Source organism: Thermobia domestica, chromosome 13, assembly GCF_964235325.1.
Source record: "Thermobia domestica chromosome 13, izTheDome1.hap1.1, whole genome shotgun sequence".
Classification (NCBI taxonomy): domain Eukaryota; kingdom Metazoa; phylum Arthropoda; class Insecta; order Zygentoma; family Lepismatidae; genus Thermobia; species Thermobia domestica.
The window spans coordinates 170,019,095-170,039,249 of record NC_137466.1 but is presented as its reverse complement, the minus strand read 5'-3'; the positions used below and the strand labels follow the sequence as shown (position 1 = coordinate 170,039,249).

The 20,155-nt window shown below is 35.3% G+C and overlaps 1 protein-coding gene across 2 annotated transcripts in view; it reads right to left on the bottom strand.

Annotated features, from left to right (window-relative positions):
• Window positions 1-20,155, bottom strand: part of LOC145668739 (nucleolar MIF4G domain-containing protein 1-like) — a 65,091-nt gene that overhangs the window by 32,878 nt on the left and 12,058 nt on the right. For both annotated transcript variants that reach the window (XM_081736868.1, XM_081736869.1), the window contains exons 3-4: window positions 18,686-19,308; window positions 17,331-17,483 (exon numbers count right to left, since the gene is read on the bottom strand). In XM_081736868.1, the coding sequence (XP_081592994.1) occupies window positions 17,331-17,483; window positions 18,686-19,308 (776 nt within the window). The remainder of the gene's footprint in view (window positions 1-17,330; window positions 17,484-18,685; window positions 19,309-20,155) is intronic.

Below are 20,155 nucleotides of genomic sequence, written 5' to 3'. Positions count from 1 at the left end.
TTCGCAAGTGTTTGCAGCGGTAGGAAAAATGTGTAATTTTGAGTGGTGACTATGTTGAAAAGATATATTTCTGCTAAATTTTAACTCTTTTCTGACTTTCCGAACCAGATGAATATGGAAGCTTTTTTGACTCTTCTCGTATATAAATATTAAATACACGTATAAACTATAGTTACGTTATTTAAGTTTTACTTTTTTGACCTTCAAAACCTAATCCTATCTCAAATGTAAGACGCATCTCCTACGAACAAACAAACTATCGTTATAATGGTTTGATATTCTTTTGAAAGTGTTATTTGATGGGAATTGGCTAAATGAAAAACTGATGGGACTGTCTCAGAAAGCAATGCACAATTTACAATTACAAGGAGAATGGGCTATTATCTACTTCATGGTAATTTTAATATTTCTAACTCTGTAGTGAACAAACACCGTGCTCGTGCGTTTTCTCGGGGTTCTCCCGTTTCCTCCCACTTTCTTCATTCCACCATGTCACTCATCTCTCATTATCACCGTCTCCTTTAGCCTAACCGGCATAACCGTGGGACGTAAAACTTAAAAGATTTCATTTAATTTCTAACTCTTTCTTATAATCTATTAACAACAGAATAATCTATGACAAATATAAAAATTCCGTACTGTATACTCAAATTTGACGCAATTTCTAACGAATTTCAATTCCTTTTCCATATACTTTAGATTGCCAATAATAAATTATCTTCATCTTACAAAGAACCCGATCCTTGTGACTAAATCTGTCCTATTGTCTTCTTCATTTATGCCTTTCCTAGGAACTAAAGTGGTTTCCCTGTGGAATATTCTGCTTGCCAACCTGCAAAACGACCTGACACACCTAACTTAATGCTGACAATATCTTAGCTTTCTACCACACAAATATTGGGTCGGTGCAAATGAAATGTCCACTAAGATGTCTGGTAGAAAACTTACGTCAGGAACGCAACACAAGGACGGACAAAGGTCAAGCGTCTAACGCATTCAATACGTGTCCAGAAAACAGGCTAGGATACCCAGATAATCAGAAGAAAGCGCGTTGTTGAACACGAGTCGTATGAAAGTACACCATGGAGAACACACAACTGTGAGTGATTTTTCTTTCCGCCTTCGAATTCGGACATTCTGCATAGTAAGTTGTAATAAACATTGACAATGCATTTGAGTAAGAAATGGCAAATAAACGCTCCATTCGTCGTTGGTTTGTCAAATTTCGTTCTAGTGACACAGCATTGTAAAATGAGCTCCGTGGACACCAATCATCATATTTGGATGAGCTCCTCACGAACATTGTGGAAGAAAACCATCGGAAAAGTGTTCATACCACTAGAGGCGAGTAAGGCATACACCATACAAAAGGTATATACCATACCACCATCGTTTGGAGTAATCAGTAAAGTGAAAAAGTTGGACTTACGCATGCCACATGAGTTAACACTGGCCAACAAGAATCACCGTCTGGAAGTGTCAAGTTCTCTGAGTGTAAGGAATAATCGAGAAAGTCTCCTACCTCGGACTAACACTTTTGATGACCTACACCGGACTGACACTTTTGATGACGGATTTGCTACGATAATTGTGAATGGTCAAGACAGCGGTTGCATCTTGATCAAAGTCCAGGATGATCTCCAAACCCTGAAGTGATCTATGTTGGAAGTGATTCATTATATCTTTCTCCGTCGAGGCAAAGGCATCATTCCGGATCATCCTAGTGCTGGACTTCATGAAATTCACCGTAATTTTACCCGCAAACATCCAGAAATGTTCAACAGACATGCAGTTCTCATGTTGCACAGCAATACACGCACAAATTTCGCTCAAAGAGTGTTATAGACTCATGAGTTGAAGTATGAAACCCTTCCTTATCCATCGTATTCTCATGACAATTCTCCTACTGAATACCATCTCTTCTGGCATCTCGAGGACTTCTTCGCCAAGCATACCCCAGACTTCTTCGTCACTGAATCTAACCGTTCACTGAGCGATGATAGAAGTATGACTGCAGACAGCGACTATTTGGATTAACAAAGTAATGTAGTTTTCAATTTTTAGCATTTGGAAATGAAGCAGTTAAGAGTCTATTTCATTCGCACCAATCTACTGGTTACTATAACCTACATTTTACTTCATGTCTATGGTAAACAACATTGCGTCAGCGAGTTCTCTTCCATTTCCTTACACTTTCTCATTCCACCAATTCTTTAGGCATGACTTATTTGCGATTACTAACTGTTATATTGAACATAAAGAACGTAATGAAGTGACGTAAAGTTAAATATTTCATTTTCCTACTTCATTTCTATCTACCTTTATGCTTAACTCATAAGCTGTAATATATTTACAATGATTAAAAAGGCATATACAGTTTCTTGAAAGTCATAACATAGTAATTTATTTATCTTATACCTATACTTATTTATGATTTTTATATCCCACGGTTGTATATATATATATATACTAGCGTCAATTACCCGCTTCGCAGGGTTAAATTAAGAAAAAATAGTAATATGTTCCGTTAGTCAAAAGCGCTCCTTGATATTGGTCATTTTAGATGATTTTTATGTATCTCCTCTCCTCCCCATGTTGCGGGCCACGGCATCGGAAATGTCATTGTTCATCTCAGCGACCTCCAAAAGTATGAATTCGACATTGACATTGGTAATTTTGATTATATATATATATATATATATATATATATATATATATATATATGTGTGTGTGTGTGTGTGTGTGTGTGTGTGTGTATCCCTCCCCTCCCACAATTTTTGCGGGGCTCAATTTGGATTTAAATGGCATCAGAAGTGTCATTGTTCATCTCTGCGACCTCAAAAACTATAGATTTGACACTAATATCGGTCAATTTCGATCATTTGTAAGTCTTTCTCCTCCTTTAAGTTACATCGTCAAAGTGACGTGACAAAAATCATCTCATGTTCGAACTTAATCTAGATTAAAATTTGACCGAGATCGGTCGGTGGTTCAAGTTATTAAGTTTATATATATCCCTCCTACCTCCTCCCCTAAGTTCTATCGTCAAAGTGAATAGATAAATAGCATTCCAGGCCCGAACCTCATCTATGTTGAAAGTTTAATCGAGATCGGTCAGGTGGTTCTAGAGTGAAGTCACATAGACAGTCACTTTCATTTTTATTTTTTTACATATATCTCCGCCTCCCCCTTCCCCTTCCCTACGTTGCACCGTCAAAGTTAAATTATAAAAATTATCCCAAGCCCGAACGTCAACTATGTTGAAAATTTGATCTAGATCGGTTATAACATACCGTTCTCAGGGTATTGAAAAAAAAAAAAAATTCAAGATTATATTAAACTTAATGTTCAGGTTGCGTTAGCTCTAGCAAAACAGAAGGAAGACAATATAATAAAGTTATTATCTATCATCAGAAGATTTCCAAATTCTTGTTTTGTGGCCAACCAAGAAATAAGGGTTAACATTGTCCAGCTTAATTAGTATATATATATAAAGAAAATAAGCAATTAGAACTGTCTAAGTTCAAGTTTATAAATTGCATTTGAAATCATAAAGTCAAGTTCTCAAGACTAGTTTATTTGTGCCATTAATTAACGATTACATTATAATAGATTTAAAAAAAAAAAATGTGTCATTAAACATTTGCCTCCATCATGGTATCTCAAAGATACTTTATCGACATTTTATATGGAAATATGTTATCATAGTAGTTTAACATATTCGTATTATCAGACATGATTCTCAACGTTGATACATATAGGAAATTCTTAATACTAAAACAAAATTGGCGATCCATCCTCTCTACTTCTATATTTCTAAATAAACATCTTAATTGAGCGTTCATTCTTTATAGTATCCCTGTCGTATATCAAATGAAATACAAATATAGGCCATATCATTACTACTACAACGTCATTCTTTTAACTTCAATTGAATAAGTAGCATTATTACTTCACATTAGCCTATGCATCATTTTCATAACACATATAACGTGGAAAACATTGTTATCAATGAAGAATGAAGTATTTACAAATGTATATTGAGTGAAAGAAAAGAAGACAAAAAAAAAATCTACTCGACAGGTTCAAACATTAGAACGCCTTTCCAACTATTATTATTTTAACTTATTATTGTTCCGTTCATGATCAGTTAAGCTTGAAGAGGGATGGATACGCGTAAGGAATCATATTCTAATTGGGGAAGCAAGTTGAGACATATTCCAACGTTACTAGTTTCGATGAGGCAAAACATATGTTTAATGGATTGAATAGGCACGTAATTATCATCATGGCACGTTCAAAGTAAACATCTACCTACCGAAGAACGAAAGAAAAAAAAAAAAAACGTTGCACGCGGTGATAGTTTTAGAAATAATGATATTAAATCCAAAGGTATGTCCAAATAAAATTTCACCGGATCAGCACAGACCGATATCAACATCAAAGAATACGTTAACTCTTAAATTTTCCTAACCTACGATACTAAATATATGTTGCGAAAACAATGTGACAAGACATATGAAAGAGAATTTTAAATTACGAGCATGTTACGAGATACCATGAAAAGGGCACGTCACTAAATACTAAACCCCGTTCAAAGTACAATTTTTCCGATTTCACACATATTGCGCATGTAGAAATGTATTACAAATCAATATTAAAGAGCACACGATGAAATATGGAAAGCGCACATACAAAATATATTACGAAATAATATCAAAAGGACACACGACAAAATATGGAAAAACACGTTCGAAGTATAATTGTTACTGGCTCTACACTTACGATATACTTCTCCCTAACCTACACAAAATGTATTTTATTTATTTATTTATTTATTTATTTATTTTTAAAAAAAAAAAGGACACGGTAGTATATATATATAAATGAAAACACTCTCAAAGAAATTTCATCATCATTAACATTTACCAATGACATACGTTACGGAGCATGTGCGTTCAAAATGAAGTTCACCCCGGCAAAACAAAATATATCACATGACAAAATAAAAGGCACATATTAGATTTGAAATCACAGGCAAAATTAAATTCTCTAACCTAACCAAAATATTATGGGACACATCTTTAAATTCAGATTTAACCTACCTACAGACACATATTAGATTCGAAAGCACAGACAAAATTTAATTTCCTAACCTAACCGACATAAATATTCTGGTTCGCACATTTAAGTTTGACCTAACCTAACCTACAGCAAATATTCCACAAAATAAGACGTCATCAAGGGACATGCGTTTAACTAAGCTTACCTAACCTAAACATTCAAAGATCTTAAAGTACATTACTATAGAAGAGTGCGTGCAAAGTAAAGGTTTACCGTATCAACACACAAGATTTTCAGGTTCACGTATCAAGTACATAAGATTTCATACTTCGATCATACATGCTTATGGCATGCAATCATTTGTACATGAATGGACTATGATAATGAGCTTGAAAGACGCGTAACGTTTTCTATTTAACTACGCATGGTGATCTTGAAGCACTTCATAACTGAACAAGAAAACAAAGAAAAGATGTTACCAGATTAGGAAAGTTCCACAGATTATGCGAGTCCAATCCTTCCCACTTCTTACACTCCAAAATTGATTCCACTGGATCACTAGTTCGGTACCCTACGAACGCAGGAGACCGTCCGTGTGGCCCATTGTCGTCAACTTCGAAGAATTACATCCCCCTTGCCATTACTATACTTCACCAGTAATGGCGGAGATGATGGTATTTGGCGGCCTTGAGCCTAACGGTGTTCAAATTAATTTTGAAGTCAGGCTCCTCAATTTTTCTTTTCCTTTTTTTTTTTCTACTTATTCAGGTTGACCAAAATATTAAAAATTTAGACAAGGTTTACTTCCAGAAGTGTTTTAGCTATCAAATTTTCCCAAATTTAGAGGAGCCTAACTCAGACCGCCTTCTGTATTCTTTATCTCATGGTGGTGAACTACGTCATCTTAGTCGCGTCACCAGACCTTAATAATCGCGGTTTTAATATTACATGATCAACTACGAACTAAAACAAATTTATATCTTCTGTTACTATACAAAACTCTATTCAAATAAGCAACCGTCCTATCTATTAAATGACATTTCATAGTTATCGGAAACAACCACATAACATAAATTTTCAAACTCACCTAGCCACGTCTTGAAAACATTTCCCGTTGCTGTGACGACCGCTGCTCTCACTGTTCAAGCAGGTCGCCATTTGCAAAGTAAATGCCCGCATAGCGATTCAAACGCCCTCTTGTAGTGATAGTCAGAATGAGTAACAAATAAACATCAGAATGAGTAACAAATGAACATCAGGGCGCATAACAAGTGAAACACGAATAGTATCACGTGAATAATTGACAGACATACGTATATGAGGTAAGGTAAAATATAAAATAAATTTGTACTATATTAAACTATGAATGGAATTATTACAGTAACGCGAAACAGTTGTAAAAAGAAACAGTTCGAAGTTTTAGTGGTAAACTATTGTTGTGTTTGCGTATCTCATATAAAACTGATCACTTTTCGTGTCATTTATTTCATCTGCAACAAACCAATTAACGTCAAAACGAATCTTTGGAAACACTAAGGTGCAGTATTACAATACACGAACCAACTTTAACGCTGCCTGAACAACCGGTAAACATTGCAATACGGGTAAACATTACAATCCGGGAGCCAATTCAAATAGAATGTAAACAACCGTTAATCGGTTTGTTACATTTTTCCCGGCGGCTTTAAGAAAAAAAAAAAGAAATTTTTTTTTTAATTTTATTTTTTTTTTTAAATTTTTTTTTTTATTTTTTTTTATGTTTTTTTTTTTATTATGACTATTTAAAGTCTTTTAACAATTCTTCTCTCTTTTCTGGAGAGCAATTGAACAATTTTACGTTCGATAAATTTTGAGTTGGCACTTCTCTCCCCTCCAAATCTTTTAAAGAAACAGAGTTGTGATGCACTCGAGTCACAACAAAAGGCCCCGTGAATACAGGCATGTACTTATGTGTGACCTTCATAAACGCATCCGATTGAAAATGGGTTTTGACCATAACCAAATCCATTTCCTTAATTTCAATCACATTATTTTGCGACTTTCGCTTTCGTTTTGATAACAAACGGGGCTCCACCTGAATATGCCGTTTAGAATTTTCTACTGTTTTCAGTTCAGACGGCCATGGAAATTTTTCTCGAAATCTATCGGTAGCTGAAAAAGAAATGAACACCTCGGCAGGCGTGCATCCAATGGTGCTATTATAAGAATAGTTTAAGAGGTCTTGTGCCGTCTTTAGCACTGTTTTCCACTTAGTGTGGTTATGGCTGCACAATAATCGAATAATTCGGTTGAGTTCTCGATGCGAACGTTCGATAATGCCATTCCCTGAAGGGTTGTACGGCGAGACCAAAATATGCTGAATTTGGTGATCCTTACAGTAATTCTTCCACGTGTTCGAGAGGAACTGTGGGCCCTGGTCGGATATGATAGAATTTGGGTAGGGGAAGAGATAGAAATATTCCTTTTCTAGAGTCCGAACAATCTCAGCAGCCGTGGCAGTCCTCAACGGTAAATAACATAGAAACCGTGAATAGACATCAACAATTGAGAGGATGTAATAGAATCCATAACTACATGGCAATTTTCCCACGAGATCTATGCACAACTTGATATGTGGCTTATCTGCCTCAATATGTAGATCTTCACGAGCGATAATTCTGTTGGAGAACTTCGTTCGGGCACACAATTCGCAATTATTGATGAACTTTTGGAACGTACGTTTTTGTCCTTTCCAGAAAAACAATTCTTGAACTAATTTCAAACATTTACTAACACCAAAATGCCCCGTTTCATGAACCTTCCTAATCGTTTTCTCAATCAATAACTCTGGGATTACTAGCAGCCAACGCTTCGTTTTTGAATTTTGAATATAAACCAAATTGTTCACTAGCCGAATTCGAGAATCGGTACTGTCTGACATTTTCGCCTTTAATTCGTTACAGTACCTATCACCCTCTTGCATTTGCATTAACTCATCTACAGTGAACCACGTACTATCATAACAAACAAAATTAACAAAATTAACAGAATTAACATGGTATTCTTCAGGTTCGGCAGGGAGTTCCGGAGTATTGCGACTCAATATGTCGGCTATTTTATTGTCCACTCCCTTAATGTGCTCGAACCGAAGATCGAACCTCTGTAACTTCAGCAAAATTTTTGTGGTCCGGGGATCTAGGTTCTGTAACGTAAAAGCGTATGTCACTGCGCTGTTGTCACAATGAACCGTGACTTTTCTACCCAAAATATAGTATGAGAAATGTTCACATAGAAACAATACTGCCAGCAATTCCAATTGGAAAATCGAATAGGAAACTTCATATAACTTTAATTTTCTGCTTGCATAGCCGATAACGAGAAGCTCTCCAGTATCATCATACTGAGCCAGATAGCCAGCCAAATTCTCTAGTGACGCATCCGAAAATAAGTGAAAGGGTTGATCGAAATTAGGTTGACTGAGCGCTGGAGGCTCACTCAACAACTCCCTCAATTGTTGGAATCTATTCAGCAATTCCTCAGTCAGACAATATTTCTTGTCTTTCTTTAACAAATCGAAAAATGGCGCTGTTAAGGCCGCAAACTGAGGAATGAATTTCCTTCGCCAAGAAAGAATGCCCAAGAAAGATCTAAGTTTCTTTTTGGTTTTCGGTATCGGAAAGTACTTTATCGCTTCGTTATGTTTGGGATTCGGCTTTAATTCCTTCCCATTCACAATGTGTCCCAAAAACAGAATTTCAGACTTAATGAACTGACATTTCTTGAAATTTAGCGCAAAATTTCCAAAGGTTAGAATTTCAAAAAGTTGTTCTAAATGGATAAAATGCTCATCGAAAGTAGAACTAAAGCACATTAAATCGTCAAGATAGACTACAACGAAATGTCTAGTATCTAATCCAAAATATGAGTTCATCACATTTTGGAAGATACTAGGGCTCGACTTTAGACCCATTGGAAGGACACATAATACATATTGTCGACCTAAATATATAAAGCTTGTGGATGCGAAGGAATCTGGATGCAGTCGAATACCATAATATCCCATTGTCGCATCCATGGAGCTAAAAATTTTAGCTCCAGAGATGCGAGTAAGAATTTCGTTAATGGGTTCGACCTGTATCTTAGGACTTACGACCTTTGAGTTCAGTAATCTCAGGTCGATTACAGGCCTAACACCCCCTGAGGATTTTCGCACGCAATGAATTGGGTTGCGATAACTGCTGGGATGTTCTTTAGCTATCCCCAACCTTATCCATTTCTTCAGTTCTTCCTCAAACTCTTTTTGCATAGCCTGAGGGATCGGATAGATCTTTCCGACCACAGGTTCTTGATCTGTCAATTCTATTTTATAAGGTTCGCATCGAATGGGTTTGGGATATTCGCAAAATAAGTGCTTGAATTTAAGGAGCAAATTTTCTAGTTTCAATTTTGTATCATCATCTAAATCATCACGACTTTTAATATGTTCTTTAATTTTTAATTCCGAAATCTCACCATAATCCTTACATGGTTCGCTAGAAAAAGAAAGAATTTGGTTAGGTTTACATGATTCAGAATTAGTATCTAACTGAACAAGAAGTATCTTTGGATAAGAGATATCCAAAGTTACTTCTTCGTCGTTATTATTTTTCAAGATTAACTTTCTGTTATGACTGTCCAAAGTAACTCTAAACTTAGCAAAGAATGGCGAGCCTAGTAAGAGTCCAGCTTTCATGTCTTTCACAACAAAGACTGGAACATTGAAAAGATTATCTTGTATATTTAATGTCAATTCAAGCAACCCCTTCACAGGAAAATTATCTTTACCTGCAAAAGCAGTCAAATGTACACTGGGCACTGGTTTAAGCTTTGCTGAACGGAAGGAATTTTGAAGATTTTGCCAAATATTATAATTGAGGAGGTTCAACTCTGCTCCAGTGTCCAGGATACAGTTAATTTGCATCTTTCCAACCTTACAATCTATAGAAGGAGAAGGAAATATCTCGAAATCTTGTTTGGACATATTCCCTTCTTCTTCCTTTAACACAAAATAAGTCAATAATTTTAAAGAAGACTCATTTTCAATCGACACATTCTCTTTTTCGAAAGAACAAAATTTACTAACATTTTGTTTTGGGGAGAGAAGTTGGTTGGAGCAGCCATCGTCTCCCCTTAGTGACGACTGCTCAACATGTTTTCCGAAACGACTACCGGACTTGTTGGTTCCGCAGTCACCGAAGGGTACGGTGGACGTAAAGCGGAAGTGACAGTAGTCACAACAGGTAAGTTTTGGGGAAACGAAGAAGTTACCATAGTAACCGAAGGACCTGGCATCATAACTGGTTTCATATTACTGAAATTATACATGCCCGGTACCGTATATGGTACTGGTACTGGTACACCCCCATACATCGGAACCGGCTGAATACCGTTCATGGGTTTAAAGTTATTATTTCTGTTCTTATCCCATCCTTGTTTTTGGTTTCGATTTCCTTTCCATTTATTTCGGTACAATCTCCCGTTAAAATTTTGAGGTTTATTTCCGAATTGAACATTACCTTCATTGCAGATCGGCTCCGTTTGCACTGCATTGTCGGTTCGATTAGTGCTATTAGGTAAAAAGAATGTTTTCCTAACCTGTGGTTTCCTAGGTTGAAATTTTTGATTGCCCTGATTTCCTAACGAGGGAGTAGGACTACACTCTAACTCAGCTATTCTTAACATTAAATCTTGGACTGTACTAACTGAGCCTAGTTTCAAAATCTTTGCTTCTTCCTCAGGAAGGCAGTCCAGGATCAAATCCTTCAGCTCTTGATCCGAAGGTGAAGTCACAATCGAATTGTATTTTTCTACAATGTGCCTCACAAAACCTAACAAGGAAGCATGTTTTGACTTATCATACCGTAACGAGTAGAGGTGGCGCTTTTGTGCCCTCTCTAGTCGTTCCGATATGTACTGAAGCTTAAAAAGCCGCACGAAGTCAGAGAAAGACTTGACTTGAGAAGCAACACTACGATACCAAATTTTTGCTGACTTTTCCAGAACTCGTCCCACTATATATACACGATCTCTATCTGTGAGAACGTACATACTCATCGTTTGCAAAAGATCATCTAAGAAAATTTGTGCTACCCCTTGCGTCAGTTGACCGTCAAATTTTGGAAAGTGATGAATTTCTTTGAGATACGTGCCAGCCCCCCTTTTATAAGAAGGACTAGTTTCCCAAGGCTTAATCTTTTGATTTAATTCCAAACTCATTGGGTTATCCTGATTGTTAATGACCAGATCCCTATGGCCACACTGGTTTTCACTAATCCCCGTCCGAACCGATTTCTTTGTCCTTTTCACCTTTTTTAGACGATTAGCTCTGCGAGATTCTTTGCGACATTTTTCAGAGTCCGACGAAGATGATGAAGAATAATTCATGTCATTCTCGGTATCATTTGTTAAAATTTCATCAAGTTTGAATACCGGAGTTCTCGGAAGTGCCTTATCATCTTGAACCGATCTACGACTCTCGAAAGGAGTTTCAGTTAAATTTAGCTTACCACGGTTCTCGATCAAATTTTTCAAGGTTTCGGCATTTCGTTCACATCGATCACGACTATGACGATACGCATCAATTACATCTTTTTCTATCGATTGTATCATGTTTACTGTTTTCTCATTAGCTTCCCGTAATTGTCTATGTTCCTCAACTTGCCTCTCTTTTACATTTTGGAATTCACTATCTAATCTTACATTTACTTTACTAATGTCACATTTCAAAATTTCCATATCTTTAGCCAAAGTCTCAACCTTACAATCTACAATTTCGGTAGTTTCTTTACAAATTTTACTTGTATTTTCTAAGTCCGACCTAACCTTGGTAATTTCAACATTTAAATTATCTACTTCTTTGCTACAAAACTCTCTGACATTTTCTATAGTTTGACCTAAATTTTGGTTAGTCTCGTTCAGTTCAGTTCTTAACTGTGACACTTCACGTTTCAAATCACGTTTAACAGCTGATAAATCCTCCTGTACCAAGGAAAGTGATTCTTTAATCGTAACAATATCTGCTTTTAAGTCATTCGTATTAGCGTCCATTTTATCATTTAACCTATTTATGTCAGATTTTAAATCATTGTTACCAGCGTCCATTTTACCGCTCATAACTGACATTTCAGTTCTCAAGTCACCGCTCATAACTGACATTTCAGTTCTCAAGTCCTTAATGATCCCAATTAAGGTTTTAAGTAATGGTCCCCCACCAATTTCAATTTCGGGTACACCTTTCTTTTTCGGATTTTGCACCATAGGTGGCTCGGTTTCTGTATCCAACGCACTATCCAATTTACAGTCGAAACAGACCCATTTATTGTTCGTAGTACGTAGCACTTCCTGTTCCTCATCAGAAATATTTAAGCAACGGATATGAAACCATTGATCACACGTTTCACAGCGTATGGATACACTGTCACTAGAATTGTACTTATTGTCACAACATTTAAAATGTTCGGTAGAACCATCTACACTAAGACTTTCGTCACTCATTTTGCATTAATCGAGTCACGCGTCTAAAAGCTCATTATCATCAATCCACTCATTACTTCACATACTTATCTCAGTTTGGCACACAAAACAATAATTATAAAAATATATTAAGACATATCCTAACACAAATTATCAAATAAACAAATATCCTGGCTGGGTCGCCAATTATAACATACCGTTCTCAGGGTATTGAAAAAAAAAAAAAATTCAAGATTATATTAAACTTAATGTTCAGGTTGCGTTAGCTCTAGCAAAACAGAAGGAAGACAATATAATAAAGTTATTATCTATCATCAGAAGATTTCCAAATTCTTGTTTTGTGGCCAACCAAGAAATAAGGGTTAACATTGTCCAGCTTAATTAGTATATATATATAAAGAAAATAAGCAATTAGAACTGTCTAAGTTCAAGTTTATAAATTGCATTTGAAATCATAAAGTCAAGTTCTCAAGACTAGTTTATTTGTGCCATTAATTAACGATTACATTATAATAGATTTAAAAAAAAAAAATGTGTCATTAAACATTTGCCTCCATCATGGTATCTCAAAGATACTTTATCGACATTTTATATGGAAATATGTTATCATAGTAGTTTAACATATTCGTATTATCAGACATGATTCTCAACGTTGATACATATAGGAAATTCTTAATACTAAAACAAAATTGGCGATCCATCCTCTCTACTTCTATATTTCTAAATAAACATCTTAATTGAGCGTTCATTCTTTATAGTATCCCTGTCGTATATCAAATGAAATACAAATATAGGCCATATCATTACTACTACAACGTCATTCTTTTAACTTCAATTGAATAAGTAGCATTATTACTTCACATTAGCCTATGCATCATTTTCATAACACATATAACGTGGAAAACATTGTTATCAATGAAGAATGAAGTATTTACAAATGTATATTGAGTGAAAGAAAAGAAGACAAAAAAAAAATCTACTCGACAGGTTCAAACATTAGAACGCCTTTCCAACTATTATTATTTTAACTTATTATTGTTCCGTTCATGATCAGTTAAGCTTGAAGAGGGATGGATACGCGTAAGGAATCATATTCTAATTGGGGAAGCAAGTTGAGACATATTCCAACGTTACTAGTTTCGATGAGGCAAAACATATGTTTAATGGATTGAATAGGCACGTAATTATCATCATGGCACGTTCAAAGTAAACATCTACCTACCGAAGAACGAAAGAAAAAAAAAAAAACGTTGCACGCGGTGATAGTTTTAGAAATAATGATATTAAATCCAAAGGTATGTCCAAATAAAATTTCACCGGATCAGCACAGACCGATATCAACATCAAAGAATACGTTAACTCTTAAATTTTCCTAACCTACGATACTAAATATATGTTGCGAAAACAATGTGACAAGACATATGAAAGAGAATTTTAAATTACGAGCATGTTACGAGATACCATGAAAAGGGCACGTCACTAAATACTAAACCCCGTTCAAAGTACAATTTTTCCGATTTCACACATATTGCGCATGTAGAAATGTATTACAAATCAATATTAAAGAGCACACGATGAAATATGGAAAGCGCACATACAAAATATATTACGAAATAATATCAAAAGGACACACGACAAAATATGGAAAAACACGTTCGAAGTATAATTGTTACTGGCTCTACACTTACGATATACTTCTCCCTAACCTACACAAAATGTATTTTATTTATTTATTTATTTATTTATTTATTTTTAAAAAAAAAAAAGGACACGGTAGTATATATATATAAATGAAAACACTCTCAAAGAAATTTCATCATCATTAACATTTACCAATGACATACGTTACGGAGCATGTGCGTTCAAAATGAAGTTCACCCCGGCAAAACAAAATATATCACATGACAAAATAAAAGGCACATATTAGATTTGAAATCACAGGCAAAATTAAATTCTCTAACCTAACCAAAATATTATGGGACACATCTTTAAATTCAGATTTAACCTACCTACAGACACATATTAGATTCGAAAGCACAGACAAAATTTAATTTCCTAACCTAACCGACATAAATATTCTGGTTCGCACATTTAAGTTTGACCTAACCTAACCTACAGCAAATATTCCACAAAATAAGACGTCATCAAGGGACATGCGTTTAACTAAGCTTACCTAACCTAAACATTCAAAGATCTTAAAGTACATTACTATAGAAGAGTGCGTGCAAAGTAAAGGTTTACCGTATCAACACACAAGATTTTCAGGTTCACGTATCAAGTACATAAGATTTCATACTTCGATCATACATGCTTATGGCATGCAATCATTTGTACATGAATGGACTATGATAATGAGCTTGAAAGACGCGTAACGTTTTCTATTTAACTACGCATGGTGATCTTGAAGCACTTCATAACTGAACAAGAAAACAAAGAAAAGATGTTACCAGATTAGGAAAGTTCCACAGATTATGCGAGTCCAATCCTTCCCACTTCTTACACTCCAAAATTGATTCCACTGGATCACTAGTTCGGTACCCTACGAACGCAGGAGACCGTCCGTGTGGCCCATTGTCGTCAACTTCGAAGAATTACATCCCCCTTGCCATTACTATACTTCACCAGTAATGGCGGAGATGATGGTATTTGGCGGCCTTGAGCCTAACGGTGTTCAAATTAATTTTGAAGTCAGGCTCCTCAATTTTTCTTTTCCTTTTTTTTTTTCTACTTATTCAGGTTGACCAAAATATTAAAAATTTAGACAAGGTTTACTTCCAGAAGTGTTTTAGCTATCAAATTTTCCCAAATTTAGAGGAGCCTAACTCAGACCGCCTTCTGTATTCTTTATCTCATGGTGGTGAACTACGTCATCTTAGTCGCGTCACCAGACCTTAATAATCGCGGTTTTAATATTACATGATCAACTACGAACTAAAACAAATTTATATCTTCTGTTACTATACAAAACTCTATTCAAATAAGCAACCGTCCTATCTATTAAATGACATTTCATAGTTATCGGAAACAACCACATAACATAAATTTTCAAACTCACCTAGCCACGTCTTGAAAACATTTCCCGTTGCTGTGACGACCGCTGCTCTCACTGTTCAAGCAGGTCGCCATTTGCAAAGTAAATGCCCGCATAGCGATTCAAACGCCCTCTTGTAGTGATAGTCAGAATGAGTAACAAATAAACATCAGAATGAGTAACAAATGAACATCAGGGCGCATAACAAGTGAAACACGAATAGTATCACGTGAATAATTGACAGACATACGTATATGAGGTAAGGTAAAATATAAAATAAATTTGTACTATATTAAACTATGAATGGAATTATTACAGTAACGCGAAACAGTTGTAAAAAGAAACAGTTCGAAGTTTTAGTGGTAAACTATTGTTGTGTTTGCGTATCTCATATAAAACTGATCACTTTTCGTGTCATTTATTTCATCTGCAACAAACCAATTAACGTCAAAACGAATCTTTGGAAACACTAAGGTGCAGTATTACAATACACGAACCAACTTTAACGCTGCCTGAACAACCGGTAAACATTGCAATACGGGTAAACATTACAATCCGGGAGCCAATTCAAATAGAATGTAAACAACCGTTAATCGGTTTGTTACACGGTTGGGTGGTTCAAGAGTTATTACGTTTTATTTATTTTTATATATTTGTCCCTCCTCCCCGCCCCTAAGGTCTATCGTCAAAGTGAAATGATAAAAAAACACCCCAGGTCCGAACTTCATCCATATTGAAAATTTGATTACGATCGGTCCTGTGGTTAAAGCGTGATGAAGCCACAAAGACGGTTACTTTTATTTGTATTCTTTTTACATATATCTCCCCCCTCCCCCCCTAGGTTCCACCGTAAAAGTGAAATAACGAAAATATCCCAGGCCCGAACCTTATCTATGTTAAAAGTTTGATCAAGATAGGTCTGGTGGCTCAAGAGTTATTAAGTTTCATTTATTTTTATAGATTTCTCCCCTCTCCTTCCCCTCTGCTAAGTTCTACCATTAAAATGATATGATAAAGACCACCTCAGGTCCGAACCGCATGTACGTGGAAATTTCTTTTTAAGATCGGTCGGGTGGTTTAAACGTGATGAAGTCACAAAGGCAGTCACTTCTATTTTTACCTTTTTGACATATATCTCCTCCTCCCCCTCCCCTTCGTTTCATTGTAAAAGTGAAATGAGGAAAACATCCCAGACCCAAACCTTATCTATGTTGAAAGTTTGATCGAGATCGGTCGGGTGGTTCATGAGTTATTAAGTTTTATTTATTTTCATATATTTTCGCTCCTCCCTTCCCCCTCCCCTAAGATTTACTGTCGAAATGAAATGATAGAAAACTTTCCAGGTTTGAACTTCATAGAAAACTTCCCCTCCTTCCCCTACCCTAAGTTGTATCGTCAAAGTAAATATCTAAAAACACTCCCAGACCAGAACCACATCTACGTTGAAAATTTGATCGAGATCGGTCGAGCGGTTCAAGAGATTAAGAGTCACAAACATAGCCACTTTCAATTTTATAATATATATGTAACTATATTATGAGCGTTTTCACTTTAAACGCTTTATCAGATAGAGAGGTGAAAAAGTAAATGTTGGTAGGAATTATAGGGTGGGCTCATTTAATTCCTTGTCAGTTTTATCACTGTTCTCTAATTTTTCTTTCTTTTTTCCCCCTACACATAATAAACGTAATTTCATATTTAAGGTAAAAAAAATAATAACATTATTATTGCTTTTAAAAAGTACCTGTCCAGCAATACTGTGCATATTGCTTTCTGCAAGTCTATTCAATAGACCTTTCATTTGCTTCTGCAATCGTATAACCGAGTCTTTTTTCTTCCTATCAGTTGACATTAACTGTGCTCGTTGCTGTGGAGGAAGGTATTTCTGGCTCTCCCTCTGTAAAACAAATAACATAAAAACATGAATAAGCGAGCAACGAAATAAATAAAAAGGAAATTATTATTATTTTAAATTGTGAAAAGTATGAAGGTTGCTTTTTAATTATTACTGAAGTCCAGGTGTATAAGGCAGTGGTTCCCAACCTTTTTTTAACTGACGACATACTCTTAATGTACGCCTAGGACATCGCAGCACACTTGTTTGATTGTTTTATCAAAATAACATAACTTATAAAATCAGTGGCGTGCGCAGAGTTTCATTATGGTGTGATGCAAGCATTCAATCTCACATCCTTTCAGATCAGCATCGTTTTTCTATATAGCTTGTATCTTAATTTCGTAAATGTTTATTTTTCTATAATATCTTCTTCAAGGTGGTTAAAATTCAAAACCTTCTTGTATACGCCACTGACAAAGTGTAAAACTATAAGTTTCTATAAAATAGTGTCACTATGCAGTACTGGGCATTGTTGCTGCCGTTGGAGTCGTTGACTGGTACAGTCTGTCTTGAAACTAATCCTAACTAATCAGTTTATTAAATTTTAAAATTTCGCGACACACCGGTTGGGAACCGCTGATATAAGATGCCATCTACTACCCCCTCCCCCCCAAAAAAAAGTTGAAAGCTTTTATATATGACAATATACATATATATCTTGTATTATACAGCCCAATACATTTTGGAAGTGCCTGATACCCTCTACTTGGCAGCTGAACAGAACTTTTGTTTCTATTTTAACTCCTTGAAATATTTTTTGTCATTCGTTGATAAACTCTCCCTAACCCCATTAAATTACTTGAAGCGATAAAGTGATATGATCCAAGCATGTAAACGATATTTAGAATAGAAGCTGGCATTGAGTACCCTTAACAAAATTACTTCTGGAATTAAATCATATCAAGTTTTGGAAATTCGCTAATTGAATAACTGACAAATTTAATGTTTGTATTCTTATCACACTGTTTCGTATTTTTTTTTTTTTTTTTTTTTTTTTGTGTGTGTGTGTGTGTGTGTTTGTTTAACATATTATGTAATGTTATGCTGCTTATTCAATATTATAATTGGACGGCGAATATAAAAATATTGAAAATATAACTCTTGTTAACGGGAACAGTCTCAACAATCAAACTTAATTTACGATGACACCTAAACTACCAATAATGGCGGAATACTTAATATGTTGATGATAAATTACTTACCTGAACAACATTTCCTTTCTTATCTCGCAACCTGCCGTAGATATCTTCCCAGAATCCATCCTTATTGTGTGTATATTTTCCATTTTTGCCCGAATCACTATCACCATTTTCTTCATCTTCATCACCACCATCATTATTACTGTCCTCGTCCACATCATCATCATCATCACCAACAATGTCCATTTCATTATCAGACTCTTCTCCATCGTCCGACATATCAAAGTCGTCTTCATTATCATCATCTGACATATTACTTTGTTTCTTTTGCACTTTAGTCTTCTGCAAGTTTGTTTTTCGATTTGAGTCATGCTTTTCTTGGTTATTCGGCTTCGTTTTGGATTTTGATTTACTATTTTCCGTTTCTGAAGCACTATTTTCTTCTTCGAGGTCACTGTCAATGTTCTCGAAATCACTTTGAAGATCATCATCTTCCTCACTCGCATTATTTGAATGTTCACTATCTGATCTCTCACTGTGTTTCGTATTACGTTTGTTTTGTGTTATGGGTTTTCCCTTAGCAATCGCTAAATCATCTTCCAAGTCATCAGACCCGGATTCCATAATATCTTCATTTGCAGCTGTCATTAGTTTCATGTTTTCAGGATCACAAATATCCAAGATAACTTTTCAGATAAATTAAGGAAAATACAATTGACCTACAACAAAATTACAATCTATTCAAAATATAAATGAAGCAATGTCATGAGTTAATTGAACAGAAATAGAAAGTTGGTGGAAATTTATGAATAAACTGAAATTTTTAGTTTTACGTCTCACAAATATGCTCTTTACGCTAAAAGAGACGGATGATTAATGAAAATGAATTATTATGAAATAATTAGTAGAATGAGAATGTAGAAGGAAACGTGAGAACCCTTAGGAAACCCATGGACACGATATTGGTCACCAGGAACATTTGGCCTGGGGTCGAACCAGGGACTTCTTACTAGAGGTGAACGCTCTACTACTGAGCTACCGTGTTCCAAGAATGTTGAAGAAGAAGAGGTTGCAGCGATTACAAACGTACAAGAAAATAAAATTAGAACATTCTAAACATTATATACCACAAATCTATTAGAATACGAACTGTTATAATAATAATAATAATCTTGCTTAATAAAATAAGTAGTAATATGAAAAATTTAACTCACTTTCCGAATTACCTTCTCTACTGGGTTTGTGCATGGTCTAAACATATGTACCATATTTAATACGTAACTAATTAATTATTAGAACTTATTAGAAATAATTCGTAACTGCTAAATTATCATCTACAACAAATAAATAAGTAAATCTATTTTTACTACAAACAAAAATACTTACCCTTCTTTTCGTATCGAAGTTTTTTAACCCTCTTCGCTAAATCTACCTTTACTTTTTTGAACTAAAAGACATCGACGAATATCAAAATGTACAAAGTGAGCAAGGTAGTATCTGCAAAGTGTTATTAAATATACTAGTAACAACTTT